At 30.6% G+C, this 17,011-nt stretch overlaps 1 protein-coding gene across 1 annotated transcript in view; it reads right to left on the bottom strand.

Annotated features, from left to right (window-relative positions):
* Nucleotides 1-17,011, bottom strand: part of LOC148308425 (uncharacterized) — a 62,560-nt gene that overhangs the window by 30,869 nt on the left and 14,680 nt on the right. The window contains exon 2 of the mRNA XM_088261703.1: nt 16,457-16,584. Coding sequence (XP_088117829.1) covers nt 16,457-16,584 — 128 coding nt within the window. The remainder of the gene's footprint in view (nt 1-16,456; nt 16,585-17,011) is intronic.

Genomic DNA, 17,011 nt, shown 5'->3' with positions numbered 1-17,011 from the left:
GTATTAAATAAATATTACAGTGTAAAATCGCTAAAACCCCCCCTGAGAATCGAACCCGGGACCTCCAGCTCGGTAGCTAAACACGCTGACCATTACACCACGGAGGCGGACAAATACAAATACTTGTCGAATACAATAGGAGCTAAAAATATACAAAGGGAAAGAAATACACTATTATATTTGTGCATTGATTGGAGCGATTGATTTGAATGATCAATTTCAAAAACCGAATGTATTAATGATTTTTATTTTTATTTTAGTCGTTATTCGATTAGGTTGCTTAATTCGATTTCCCAAGTCTATTAAATTGGTATCTACTCACACGTTTCAAATATGACTACTATGGCAAGCTGAAGTGAGTGAATTTAAGTTTCTGAATGTATTTTAAATGTGTTAATCATTTAATAGCAAATTAGTGTTAATATAAAGATTTAATAAAAAAGATCAATCAAATAAACTAATACATAGACCTAGTACGACAGAAATATTACAGAAAAATTTACAAATAATATGACTACCGTATAGTTCATCTTACATTACATCAAGTGCCGTGGCGTAGATGGCGTCGCGGGCTCGATTCCCGCCAATGGCAAAATGAATTCAAGATTTATGTAAATTGGTCTGGGTGTTTGTGATGTAATTTTCACATTAACCTTCCCTATCCTTACTATCCTACCTGCAGACAATGCTCTTAAAGACGCTTTGAGTGTTATTCCTTTAAAAATAAAAATAAAGATTATGTATTATATAATCGGGTCAGGAGTCGTAATAATCGTCGGGTATGTATGAGGAGATGCATGAATGTAGAAGAGGCAAAGAATGTTTGCAAAGACAGAGTGGTGTGGCGTTCGATTCTCTCTGCCTACCCCTGCGGGGAAGCGGCGTGATGGTTAGTTAGTTAGTTAGTTAGTATTATATAATGAATAATTTCTGCAATATACAAGTAGATGATATTTAAACACACACACACACACACATAGCTAGCCCATAAAAAAATAACTACCCTCGATTGAGAGCCCTATCAACACTTTGTTAGGATACAATAGAATAAAAGTGTTTCGTATGACGGTCATAAAGTCGCTTAGTGTAGTTTGACCGATCACCCTGTATAAAAATGTTTTTACACCCTTAGGACACCAGTCCCAAAATCGACTTCGTGAAACGATTAAGAAAAAATGTTTTTAATCAAACAATGTGAAAATAAGGAAAGAATGCAAACCTGATATAAACATAGTCTATAAAATTTAAAAAAATATTTTATTGAGATGGTTTTATATTAGTCCGGTTTATATTAGTACGAAAGGTATTAAAGTCCTCAAATAAATGACATTTAAAAAATTGGTGTACGGTAAACATATTAAGTAAGAATAAAATATACTTAGTGTATAGGAATAATATTTCAATGTTTTGCCATGTAAAATAAATTCATGAGGCGAATGTAGTTAGAAATGGGAGCTTAGGAAGACCGATGATCAGGTATGTCAAATATTTGAAAGCGGTTGGGTCAGGAATCAAAGTAATCGGCGGGTATGTACGAGGAGATGCATGAATGTGGAAGAGGCGAATAATTTTTGCAAATAAAAAAGTAGTGTAGCGTTCTATTATCTCTGCCTATCCATGCGGAGAAGCGGCATGATGGTAAGTTAGTTGGTTAATAGACGCACAGCAGCTTTAACCGTGTCACAAAAGTGTGTGCCAGACTTGAGTCATAAGAAAGAAAGATATTTTTTTGCTACTAATATCGAAAACATGGATTACCTCCTCTCCTCTGAAATCTATTTTTATCGCATGAAACTTTCGTCTTTATTACATCACACTGAACTTTTGGCATATTGGAGATTTTTTTAACAAATGTGTAGTTGAAAACCAAACCAGCGTAACTCTAAACCATTTTCTTCAAAGTCATGTCTTTTTTCTTCTTTTTCGAGAACCCATCATTAGTCCACCATAGAAAGCATCTCGAAGCTTCGACATGTACCTAAAATATATCTCCCTTCTGGGAAATCATCCCCTAAAATAAAAGATTCGTAGTAACGATGGTTTATTGAAAGGAATAAAGTTGGTTTATCAAGGACATTTTTTGAAATACTAGAATGGCGAAACATCGAAATATTATTAGTAAACACGAAGTTTATTTTATTCTAACCTAATTTGATTAATTTCATAAAAGTCGTGTAAGTTATAATATTAATATTATTTATTATATCGGACACTGGATTATTCACCCTTTGGATGAGATGTAAATTTTTTTAGAGTGTCTCAACTTGATATGAAACATTTGTATGGAAGTCTAAGCATTCCAGGGCTTACGACCTGACATTTGCAGGCTTAAGCGATAATTTTTATCCTTAGTTCAAAAGAAATGAGCTTAATACTTCACAAATTGCTCAACTGATGGCGTAACAATCGGTTGTAACTTATGAATGTATCGAAAACCTTACCAGTATACGGTAGGATCTAAGATCATTGCATAAATACGAATTTCAAAAATTAGTGCAATATGGATGTTCAATGTTGGATGTTGTTCGCCTCCTTGGTGTAATGGTTAGCGTGTTTAGCTACCGTGCTGGAGGTGCCGGGTTCAATTCCCAGTGGGGCTGGAAAATAAGTATTAGTGATGCTACACTCTAATATTTAATTAATATTACACTGGACTGGTCCCTGAAGCGCAGGAGTGATCACCTTGCCTTCATGTTGCAGTGCCCTATGCACCATTGGGTGCAGATTAGGGTTAGAAAAAAAGGATGTTCAATAATGGGCAAATGGTGAACGTTACACATGTGTATAAAGTATTCGCTTAAGCCAGCCAAATGCCAGGTCGTAAGTTCTGGAATGCTCAAACTTCCATTTATATGTTGATATCAAGTTAAGATACTTAAAAAATACACAGATTCATTAGCGATTCCCATAATAATTGTTTTTTCTAGTCCCAAAATAAATCCCCTGTTTCCTTCGGTGTTTTTATTTTCGCGCTTTTTCTCGCCACTTCATTTTTATGGTAGTATATCCGTAGGCTTTATTCTGATGCCACCCCAATTAACAACAGCAGGCAACATAACCCAGACTGTGCGTTCTTACCACCCTTGAGAGGGTTTTAGCGCTATACGGAATAAGGTCATAGAGGCCGATTTATTGGCAACACAAACCCATTGTTTTATAAGAAACTAACAAGCTCACGGGGCCTTACTTTTTATGTGATTGTTAACATTGAAGGAAAATATTATAACAATATTTCTGTAGTATTTATGTTGGTTACGCGTGGTCTCTTGGTAGCACTGCGTCAGAATAATAAATGGCCATTAAACTGACCACTAAGGTGACAGCGTGGTCACGTAACGACCAATTACACGGAAACGGTAAAATATCTCCTACGGTCGATTATAATAACTTATATATTTGTTGAATGTCGTGTCAAAGGATGCGAGAAATATATGAAGGTACCTACTATGTGAACAGGTCGACTAATTAATGGTACTAAATCAATTATAAACAAAAATAATAACAATAAATGTTTTTTCAGGAAAATTCCAGTACATTATTTCGTTCGTCAACAAAACTTCTCTTTTGTTAAATATAATTTTAACATCGCTTTTCCAATTAATCGTCTTGTTTATTTTAAACAATAGTGTAGAATGTTTAATATGTAAATTTTACTAGTTTTTTACTATTTTTTCAAATCTTTTGTGACACATGTTTCGATGCATACCGCATTATTTTCAAACACTGTATCATTTTAAAACACGGTGTTTGAAAATGATAAAGAATGCATCGAAACACGTGTCACAATAGATTTTCAGAAATAGTGGTATGTACTTAGTAAAAATTAAATTAAAAATAGATAGATTTTACCACAAAGTGGCTTCTGAATCAATTTATGGAATAATATCTTCTTCGAACCCTTATCTGCACCTCAATGGTGCATAGGGCACTGCATCAGATAAACGCAGTGTTTCTTGATCGTTAACACATGATCAGCGTTCCGCTTCAGATACCAGTCCAGGGTAATATTGAATATTTTTATTTATAAATATATTTTTAAACTTCTTACCTAGGAAAAAAATCCTTTAACCACCCCCATTATTCCTCTCCTTTCCTTCTCCTTCCTGCTAAATCTATTATTTTATATCGTAACCTTTTTTTAAATCTCTGAATGTTTTTTACTAGTTTTATAACATAAATGTGGAATTGTTTAATTGGCTTTTTTTTAACGTAACTATTTTTTGTTAATGTTATGTAATGTTTATTATTGTTAATGTAACTATTGTTTATTTTATCAATTTTATATGTAAGCTGTACAATTCCCGAATAAATAAAGTAAAAAATAAATAAAAAAATATTAGAGTGAAAGATCACATTTTTTTTTAATTAATGTTTTACTTAGTAAATACCACTATTTCTTCAAATCTACTGTGACACGTGTTTCGATGCATTCCGCATCATTTTCATACACGTGAAAATTATGCGGAATGCATCAAAACACGTGTCACAATAGATTTTAAGAAAAAGTAGTATTTACTTAGTAAAACATTAATTAAAAATGGATAGATTTTACCATAAAGTGACTGCCGAATCAATTAATGAAATTATTGAAAAAATCTCGTTTATTTATTTGACTTTGGGAATCGAACCCGGGACCTCCAGAACGGTAGCCTAGCGTGCTGACAATTACACTACGGAGACAGATGGATAATGATAGGGTTATGAATATTACAAATAGTTTTTCTTTCAAATAGAACTGAAATTACAGGGAAAACGCTTTTTTTTAACTGTCAATACAACAAGATAAACTGTCGGGAATGTGTGTTATTCATTAATTTGGCATTAACTTTGTGGCATAACACGATAATTTAATTATAAAAACAAAACGCTTGTACAAGAGCACTTTTTTTAGTTTATTAATGTAAACACGACTAGTTTCGAGAACTACAAATGTTTTCGTCAACATATGTAAATACAAAAAGTTTTAGAAATACTTTTTTTTTTAAACTAAGTAACACTCAACTTTAGATGCCACAGTATACAGTCCTTCCATTTTATATTTCATATACTTCAAGAATCACCACTTTCATTATTGATCGAAAAACAAACAACATATTTCACCCGCGTCTTCACACGATTTTGATAAACTGAAAAAAGTGGTTTCTAACATTTTTTTTATTTATATATTTATACGTTTAAAAATATCTCGTGGTATCTTACATCTTCGTGTTACAACGTCCTCGATTCGTTAATATTGAACCATTTAAACTTATTCGTTTCTCCTTAAACAACGTTTTTCCTTAATACATGTAACTGTGTTTTCATATTAATTTTCAACATCTCATCAAAGATGAAGAAGAATATGGAAGTCTGGGCATTTACGGGGCTGACGACCGTCATAGGCTGGTTTAAGTGATCACTTTACACACGTGTAACATTCACCAATTCTACCCATTATTGACAACCACACTACTCAAATTCTTGGAAGTTCTATATATCGGTCACTCCTTTCAAGAACGTCGTAAATCAAAAATCGACAATTTTCAGTTGTGCATGTTTTCAAAATGCCCAGAAAATGTACTATATCCCAGCAAAAGAGACATATTTTTAACTTAACATTTACCCGCTACAGGGCAGAAAGTGTTGTTTTTGCATTTTGAAGAAAAGGTGTTGTTTAATATATTTTTTTAAATATACTAAATATTTTTCAAATGGAGAAAAAACCTTCAGGTTTTACCTAAAAAGATCTGCTGCGCAGTAAAAAGTTCAATAAGTGGCTTGATACTTATTTTTAATACATTGTATTATATTCTTAAACTTTAAAAACGTTCTCCTGAAAAATCAAGAATTTTGATTTATGACGTTCTTGAAAGGAGTGAGCGATATATGAAACAATTTAGAAACCTTGTTCTTGAATCACTAGAACTTCACTAGAGACATCTATTGGTGAGATGTTAAAAAAGAATATGAAAATAACTCCTGTAATTGGAGATAATCCAGATTTTGTGAACAAGTATTTGGACACACTCAAAATGTTGTAACTGTGTTTTGGTAATATAGTCTAATTAATCAAAATGGCCGCAGAAATCGGGATTAAATAGACATGACTTGTTAATTAGACACAATGATACATTTGCTGAATAAAAACTGGACAGGTTTACTAGAACACAATTAATCGAATAGGAAATTAACCAATTCACTCTGATAAAGATCACGAAACACTAATTTATATATCGTAGTCGTACAGGAGAAAAGTGACCAACTACCAAAACGTAAAATGTTCAGGAGGGCCATTTAAGTCACTTTTGCTTGGCAACAAAATAAACATCAATGCAGTTAGTCGTTTTTTCCAAGACAATATGTTATACGTCCAAGTTTAAAATCCTTTGGGATTTTTTCAGGGCAATATTAAGCTAGTAAGATATCAAGCAGTCAATGATCACGTTTTTGTAAAACAATGCACTTGGTCACTTTCTCCTGTATGACTACGATGTCATGAGTTGTACATTTGTTTTGGCACAACTGTTTGTAAATGTCGAGTAATTATCCTTATGTTCCGGCCTAGAATTTGAGCTTTCGTACCCTCATCGTGTTGTATTTATTTAATTCAATGTGATTATTACGATTATTTTATTACGATTATTATTTTAGGGCCTTTCTTCAATAATATGTATCATTTATCGTCCATGTATAAACATATTTATATATGTAAGCAGTTAATAAGTTAAACATAAATTTACGCATTTATTTTTTTGTGTTATTTTATATATATTTAAATATTTTATTAGATTTATATTATCCACTGACACTTCGTGATGGAATTGCATTTTTAATTTATTATTAGATTAAAACCAATATTTTTAGCTTTTCCACTTTTTTATTTGACCAGCGACCGGGTTTCGTCGTTACCGACAAGACCAGTCTGATGATGTCGGTAACGACGAAACCCGGTCGCTGGTCAAATAAAAAAGTGGAAAAGCTAAAAATATTGGTTTTAATCTAATAATAAATTAAATATTTTATATTTATATATTTATATGTATAAATATATATATATATATATATATATATATATATATATATATATATATATATATATATATATATATATATATATATATATATATATATATATATATATATATATATATATATATATATATATATATATATATATATATATACATGTATTTTAAATATGGCGGTGTCAAAAGTCTGCGTAATCGGAGGGCATGTATGACTAGATGTATGAATGTGAAGGAGGCGAATGTCACAGGACAGAAGAGTGTGGCGTTCCATCCTCTCTGCCTACCCCTGCGGGAAAACGGCGTGACGGTAGTAGAAGTAGTAGTAGTATATTAAATATTTTTGTATTGATATTTTCATATTCCTAGGTCATAAAAATCTTTCATGCTTACCTTGAAATATCAATAAAACATTCGTATAAATAATACTTAAGCAGAGAAAAACCAACGAACAATGTAATAAATATAGATTTTTACACACTAAAATCTAAAATCACGTGTTTACGCAAATGTACGCAAAAAAAACCGGTTATACTAGTACATATTATATAAATATATTTTTTGGTATTTCTTTCAAACATTTTCGCTCAATTTTCTTAATCAAAACGATCTGAAATGAAGGTGTGCTATTCGGCACATAATTTATTTTTCACCTTTAACTGATACTGTTTTCTACAAGTGCTGAATCTGCATAATACCCTCGGTCGTCTTGAGTTTTATCTCGCATCGGCAAATTGATTGCTTTTATCACCGCCCTTTGGTATTTGCAACCCCATAAATCAGACAAACCCCTTCTAATCGACCCCTAGCCTCGTAAAGAATATATTTAAAATAATGTATATTCTTTAAACTATAAGTTCACGTGTGTTGAAAACCAATATTTGTTTAAATATTTTTGAAGACTTGAGAAAAATGATATAATCTGAATGAAATATTCAAAATAATTTTAATAATATTATTTTTTGACATCTCAACATAGATAAAGAATAATATAGAAGTTTGGACATTTACGGAACTTACGACCTTCATACACTGGATAAGTGAAAGTGATACACACACGTGTAAGTTTCACCAATTCTACCTATGATTGACAACCACACTACTCAAATTCTTGGAAGATATTATATATATATATATATATATATATATATATATATATATATATATATATATATATATATATATATATATATATATATATATATATGTATATTTATATTTAAATATATATATGAATATATATATATATATATATATATATATATATATATATATATATATATATATATATATATATATATATATATATATATGTATATATATATATATATATATATATATATATATATATATATATATATATATATATATATATATATATATATATATATATATATATATATATATATATATATATATATATATATATATATATATATATATATATATATATATATATATATATAAAGAAATGTATATGTATATCAGTGGCGTGCCCAGGGCTTACCAGTAAGGCAAGCCCATTATTTTTCAGAATAAAATCTTCTTCTCCGTCTTATTCCTCATTGCTGAGGGTTGTGACCCTTGCAGAAGCAATGCATCTTCTCCAGTTATCCCTTGACTGCGCTGCACGTAGCGCATCAACCATTGAAGTGCCTGCTGCTGCCTTAATTTGATCGGTCCATCGTGTGGGGATCTTCCTCACTCTCTCTTTCCCTCTAGGCTACCGATAACAACTAGTCGTTCCAGGCTATCCTCGTTGCCACGCACAACGTGTTTAAAGAACTGGAGAATCCGTCGGGTACAGATATTGGCCAGAGTCAAGCCATCCAAGCGTAGCCAGAATAAAATAGCGACTATGTAATTTTTTCCTCATGAATTTTATCTGACCAGCAACCGGGTTTCGTCATAACTGACACCACCAGTCCGATGATGTCGGTTACGACGAAACCCGGTTGCTGGTCAAATAAAATTCAAGTGGAAAAAATTTCATAGTTGTTATTTTATTCTATAAAATGCAGTTCAACCAAGGAATGTCAGGACAAAACTTTATTCAAAAAAACAATATAAAGATAAACAATGTATTGTAATGAGTGTAAAAAATGCAAAGATGTAATTTTTGTATGGAATAGCCATCACATTGAAATAAAAAAAATGTTGACTGCAGTAAAATACGTTTCTAATAGATTTTTATTTTCCACTGGCACTTCGTGATGGAATTGCATTTTAATATATTATTAGATTAAAACCAATTTTTAGCTTTTCCACTTTATTTTTATTTGACCAGCGACCGGGTTTCGTCGTTACCGACATCATCAGTACATCGACATCGACAGTACCAGTCTGATGATGTCGGTAACGGTAATAAAATGTCGGTAATCCGGTCGCTGGTCAAATAAAAATAAAGTGGAAAAGCTAAAAATATTGGTTTTAATCTAATAATATATTTCAATACGTTTCTAATCCAACGAGTTTTGTATATCGACTGATTAAACTTCCTTTTATGTAATTTAACAGTTGTGATATTTTTAAATCAGGAGTAGGTCTTTGAGACCTTGAGATGTAATCATTTCTTTTTTTTAATAAAATTCAATGCGCTCACCTTTCCATTATAAATTAATTCCTTCAACCACTTTTATAAATAAAACAAATAAATAAATAAAACAGCACAAACGACATCGGCCGTATCCGAATTCATTATGACGTTCAAACAAAAATGTGCTTACGAAAAACGTAGCGAAGAACGATAATAATGCGAAAACTTATTCAAATCTTAATAATTCCTACAATTACCGTATTTAATTATGGATTTTCTATTATATTTTATATTTATGAACTCTACAAAGGCATAAAACTAGTTGATAAGCATCTGACAGATGAGTAACAGATAACAATAATGAAATACGTTCGTTACAAATATTGCGAATTGTAGCTTAAATTTCTTGTAGCTATGTTCACGCTACCGAAGCTGGCTTCCAAACTCGATACAAAATGCCATATAGGTACCTACATTGTACGGTTTAAAGTTATGTTTTTAAACCAAATCAACTATGCGTTTTGCTGGAAGCAGAAGCCCAAATTGAAGCCAATGAGAGCGAGCGAGATGGCTAATCATGTATCGCCTGCACCTGCAACAGACAGGGCGAAAGCCGAATGTTTACACTCGGCTATCTCGGGTAGTACGAAAAAGCGCGCGATAATTTAAAAACAGGCATACATTAATTATGTATTTTTAATAATTGTTGGAGGTGTTAGGCAACCCGGGCTTCTGGGCTTCTAGGGTAGGTCCGCCACTGATGTATATATATATTTGTATGTATATCTGGTTCAATTTCGAATCATAGTGCTAGAGACATCTATTGATGTAATTGATGTATTGATGTATTGATGAATTGATGAATTGTAATTGAAATTGTAACTGTATTTGGAGATAATTCAGATTTGTGGACAAGTATTTGGACACACTCAAAATTTTGTCATTTGCAACAAGTATTTAGACACTTTCAAAATGTTGCTATTTGAATAATAGCAAAAAAATACATTTTTGATGAACACCAACGCTAAAAATAGTAAATTCCCCCGTCACTGATAGCAATCTAAGAAATACCAGGAACAGAACTAATGGTTTTATGGATGTAAATTTTCAGGGCATCAATTATTTCCACATTAAAATACCATTTCTGTATATGCGCGAATAACAACAGCCTACAATTTGTATCCCGTCCGCTATTATTTCCCTACTTTCCTAATATCTTCATAATGTTATCATTTTCAGGAAAAATTTACAATCTTCTACGAACTGAAAATGGCGTTACCATTTTACGCATAATTTGTAGTTTCCACTAAAGGCGATTTGTAGTGCGTGAAGAGAGAGGAACTTCCGGAATTTAATTTGTAATTTTTGGATAATTATTTTTGATTTACATAATTATTATAATTCTAACTTTTAAATACATTAGTTCATGAAGCCTCGATATGTAGAACCCATAAATAGACGCTCATTTTCATTACAAAAAATGTGTATCTTGGAATTACAAATAATACTTGATTGAATTAAGTCATACAAACTAAATACACTATATGAGTAAGCACAGTGAGAGATTTCTAGGTACAAAGATTATATCAACAAATGAAACAGTGCAACAATAACATGAACTTAGGAATTAAAACTAGATTTAGCTGAACTTGTTACAGTAAACAAAACGTATCAGGTAGTTTTTTGCTTTTATAACTTACGATGTGTGTGTATAGGTTTTCTAAAGTCACAATAGACCTGACATGGTCGCGGTGACATAAGGGATGCAAGATCCCTTGACCCCCAAGGAAAAAAAAATAGGTTTTCTACATATCGCTCACTCTTTTCAACAACGTCGTATATCAAAAATCTTAAATTTTCAGTTGCGCGTGTTTTTGGAATGCCCAAAAAATGTACTATATCCCAGTAAAAGTGGCATATTTTTAACTTAATATTTACCCGCTAGAGGGCAGAAAGTGTTGTTTTGCATTTTGAAGGAAAGGTTTGGTTAATTTTTTTTTTACTAAATATTTTTCAAATGGAGAAAAAATATTCAGTTTCTACCTTAAAAGGCCTGTTGCACAGTAAAAAGTTCAATAAGTGGAATGATATTCATTTTTAATACATTTTATTATATTTTTAAACTTTAAAAACGCTCTCCTGAAAAATCAAGTTTTTTCATATATGACGTTGTTAAAGGAGTGAGCTATGTGCCAAATATAATTTTATGAACGGAAGTTTTAATCAATACCGATAACCTTAGATGAATTATATAGTTGTTATTTCACTTTATAACATACAGTTCACCAAGAAATTGATTTTACAAAACTTAAATGTATTGTGTAATATTGTTAAGTAGTATGTACGTTATGTATTATATTTGTATGTTGTTAACTATTGTTGTATGATTGTGAATAAGTTTCATTTTCTGTAAATATTTTTTTTTAAACATACAAATTACGAAATATAGGCTTAACGTTAATAAATTTTTGTTTTTGTTGTTGTTGATGTTGATATGTTACAATTACGAATTTATTACTCGGTAAATTAAAAAATGCGATAAAAATTCAAAGCGGAAATTAATTTACGTACATTACAAGCAAACTCATCGTCTTTTATTTATATTTCAAGTAAAAAGTGGAATAATCATACATATTATTTAAGTCCTTCCCTTGGTTTATTCACCGCTTTAATTCCATTAGGAAAAACAAGGAAACATTAATAACTTATCACGAATTCCGGGCACGAAAATCAGAGTTCGCATGTCACACATTTTGAAGAGGTGTAACTGAGCCCCTAATAAATAGTCGTTTGAACGCTGACCGCTGTCACCCTTATGTAAAAAAAAATATAAACATCGTCTCTATGTTTCACCCTAAAAAGAGTCTCGACAAATTCTAAAAATTCCGAGGAAAATAACGAAAACTGGTAAGAAATATAGTTTTATTCAAAGATGATTTCTGGGCACAGATTGCTTAAGGAAGTTACCGATTTATTACCTTCTATTATTTTAGTCCTTCTTTGTATATCTATCTACTTTGAAATATTAAGACCGCTTATAAAACGTTGATGAATATTTGTTTTTTACAGAAAGGAATTAAAGTTAATGTAATCTAAACTTCTTAGTTTAAACGTTGACTTCAGTTTGAAATCCATAATACTATATTACATAATACTATTATTAATATTACTCTTATATTACCCTATATTTATTAATTAATAGATTTATTTGATCCAGCATCTAAAGAATACTAAACTTTATACCCTCTTATTACGCATAATTATGAATTTTACATACTCTCATATTATTTTTCACGTATATTTGCATAATATAGGGCTTTTATTTGAATTATATACGAGTTTGAAAAAACAGAAAAGAAAAATAAATACAAGTGACCGCTAACTAAAAAAATCAAAGAATGTATCAGGCGTAATATATTTAATTTTTTTTAATTGTTACGTTGTTGGTTAAATGAACTTCAATCACTAGCTTAAAGCTATAACCTACATTTTTGGTACCTATTAAGGCCTAATATACAATAAACCGTAACATTATTATCTATAAACCCAAATAACATTTTAAGTGAGTAAATTTTTGCTTAAAATAACGTTTTCGTGTATCAAAAATAAGTTTTTCTTTTAAATAAATATATGGAAAGAAAAGAGTAATTAAAAGGTAAAGAGTAATTTTTTTCAATATAACACTGAATATTAAAATAAAACAAACAAAACATGTCTATATTCTTAAAATATATTGCGCGTGGAGACATATCTGGCGCCTTGCGCGACCAGTCGCTTTCTGAGTTGGATGTTTGCGAGTTCATCCATAACAGAAATTATTTTATTTATAATAAATAAATGCAAAATATTTAATGCTTCCATTGAGTTATCTAGTGTGTATAATGTGTAAATACAGCCATAGAATCGTGCAAACCATCCCCCAGCGATAAGAAGTCAGGGGGTCAGTTCATCCCTCTAATAATACGGGGGTAATTGAAGTTGGGGTAACAAAGAAAGCCAGAGAGCACGCCACTAGTGAAGTAATAATAGTTTTGCCGCTGTCATTCCGTCGCCGCAGCCGCCGTTTCACGTAAAAAAACCATTTGTCGTCGTGACAAGTGTACTGCGTGTTGTCATTTGTATTACAAACAAAACAAAGATTGGAGAATTTCATCAAATTATATTACCACGTTTAAAATTCTTCTTATTAAAAAATAATGTTTTCATATCGTTTGTATCCTAAATATTATTACGTATTTGCAACATTTGGAGTGTCTCCAAATACTTATTCAGAAATCTCGACTATCTCCAGATTATTGAATAAGTAAATAATCTAGTTATTTTTAATTTTTGACCAAAATATAAAAAAAGCGTTTTTAATCAAAGTGTAAAAATGTGAATTTTTTTTTAAAACAACTCATAATTGGAGATAATTCATATTTGTGAACAAGAATTCGCACACACTCAAAATGTTGTAAATAAATTAACCGGCCAAATAATAAGCTAAAATAAATTGAAAATCATTTGTTCCTCAATTATGTAAATATATTTATTGATTTGGCGTTTAATTTGTAGAACTTCATTTTAATTTAAGTAATAATTTGTATTAAAGTTAGTAGACTCAAAAATATGTGTTTGATTTGACAATGAATACACGAATTATATGAATATAATCCAGGATTCGGACCTCGCAAACAAATGGAAAGAGTCTCTGCTTAGTAAAAACTTTCCACGTTCCTCATTCCACATTCTAACAAAGATGGCTGCTGTAAATTCGCTTATACTGAGTTTGATCAATGTGTCTAGAAGTTTAAAAAAATGAGTAATGTGGTTGTCAATCATGGGTAGAATTGGTGAATGTTACACGTGTATAAAGTGATCACTTAACCAAGCCTATGACGGTCGTAAGCCCTGTAGATACCCAGACTTCTATATTCTTCTTCATCTATGTTCGGATGTCACAAAATGTAATATTTCATATTACGGAATGATTATCCCCTTTAACAGGGTAATCGAGTAAACGAGTAATCACACATGTACATAAAAATAAATCTCATGGAAAAGCTTGATGTGGCTTTTAATCCGAGTATAGTAAAGTTTAATATTTACACTTTACTGGATACTTTTTATGAAATGATGATAGCAAAGGAAGTAAAATTTTTTAAAGGCGTAAAAAATATACCATAAAAAATTCTACATATTTCATTAACCGTTTATGGCTAATTTTATTATTATGGCGATATTTTAAAGCAGAATATCCATAAATAAAACTAACTAACTAATTGGTATACCAAAAGTATAGCGGAATTACTTTATCTTTATTAAAATTGATAACTCTTATTCCAGCTTTTTGAAATGAAAATGAGCTTCATGGAAATGCTTCATAATTTTTGATATCCACATTTTGACATCAATTACGATGATTTTTTAGGTTTTCTTCTGATAAAATTAAGATAAATTGCTTTGGTTCAAAATTACATTTTTTGCCTTTTCATATTGAGATCCGATATAATACCAGACTTAATTTAATGCGGTGACAATCACTTTATCTGCACTTATTTCAGATATCACATATGATAACGCCCCATAAATCAATACGAGTATACAATTATGATCAATGAGTAGCGTTTTCAATAATTAACATCTAATATTACAGATTGCAATTAATCTGTATAAGATTTCACATTCATGACTGGTTGATGTCTCCCAAAGGGGAAACTGATTACGAAGTTTAAAATCACCCGAACTCTACCTACCCCATCTAAATCAACCCTCCGTAGACTGTAAAACGGTAGACTTGATCCTTTCGAAAAACTCTCAAGCAAACAGGATAAACTTGGAATCCCTTAGAATTTTTTTGTCAAGTTCATTACAAATGGCATAATTGTACAATTGGAATACTTGATTGCGATGCTTTAGAGGTGAATCCACTATCATAAAATTTTGTGGTTCCAATTTCTTAATGGTAAAACGCACGCCAATAATGCACGCTCTCTACGGATCGTTTTTGTCAAAATTTCACATTTTAATAAAAATTTTAAAACACATTTAAATATTAAAGATATAAAAAGACTGGAAGATGAATAGTTATACTTGCAGATTACAAAATATATTAAATGGTTTAGGAAATTTATAAAAAAGATTAATAAAAATAATACTCTTAACTTTTTTATTACTAAAATTTGGTAAATGTCTGTGTTTTGTTAGAAACTCATTTCATTATTTTAGATGGTCATTTCTTAGATTATGTACCTAATGTTTAATGATAAATTTGAAAAATAAATATCACTTATTCAAAATTCTTCTCCTGAAAATTATAAAGAATAAATTTGTCCTCTGAGATATCACATACTCTTTATAAGGATTTTATATCCGCCGGTAAAAAATACTTAAAAGTTATGATTTGTAAGTAAAACCAATAATAAAAGTTTGTCATTTAATCAAGAATTGTACATTCCTTTTAATTTGCGTGTGTACATTTTCATAAAATAGCACAAGAATTATACAAATATATGTAATTTTGTTGTATAAACAATATAAGAGGATTAAAAAAAACAATTGAGATTGAAAGGTAAACAAGAGAATCCAGGTTATATCAGATGTTTGAAAGAAGATATTGGTGGAAGCAGAGATTATTTGGAAGAAATGTTCTCAAAATAAAATTAAAGTCACTGTGATGAGCACATGTCCTCCGTATTAAATGTCTACGCATCCGTGTCACGAACCCTCATAATGATTTATTGCTAGATTGCCCGGGAGTTGCGCATATTTAATTTTAATGAAGAGGGTTGATCGGAAATTCGATACACTTACACACATATATTTTTTTATTAAATTGGAAAAAATGTGAATAGTATTTTGGCACATTGCTTTTAGTACATCAGTCCTAAAATTCCATGAACCAAAAAACATATAAATTAAAATATTTTTTACAAACCTCGATTGTACGATAGAATTTGCAGACTAAGTCCAAGTAAATTACAACCAAAGGATATTGGGATAATTTGTGAAGAGTTGTGAGGAGCACTCCAAAGGTTGGTGAATTATTTCTTGTGGGAATATAATCTGAAAATGAAAAATATTGTAAACTTAAACGATCGGGCAAAAAAATTATTTGAATTGTAATATTTCGATTGCAAGAATAACAAACAGTAATTTTTGATTGCCTTGCAATACAAATACAAAATCAAATCAAATTCTTCAGTGAAATTTGTATTATTTATGCATCAAATGTGTACTGAAACATATACATAAAAATGTCTTTATGTGTTTCATATATCGCTCACTCCTTTCAAGAACGTCATAAATCAAAAATCGTCAATTTTAAGTTGTGCATGTTTTCGGAATGCCCAAAAAGGTACTATATCCCAGCAAAAGGGGCATATTTTTAACTTAATATTTACCCGTTACAGGGCAGAAAGTGTTGTTTTTGCATTTTGAAGAAAAGGTATTTTTTATAATTTTTTTAAATTTACTAAATATTTTTCAAATG

The sequence above is a fragment of the Brachycentrus maculatus genome, unplaced genomic scaffold (genome assembly GCF_059751285.1).
Source record: "Brachycentrus maculatus isolate JH-2025_06_01 unplaced genomic scaffold, ASM5975128v1 h1tg000166l, whole genome shotgun sequence".
Lineage (NCBI taxonomy): Eukaryota > Metazoa > Arthropoda > Insecta > Trichoptera > Brachycentridae > Brachycentrus > Brachycentrus maculatus.
This window is presented reverse-complemented; position numbering and strand designations above follow the sequence as displayed.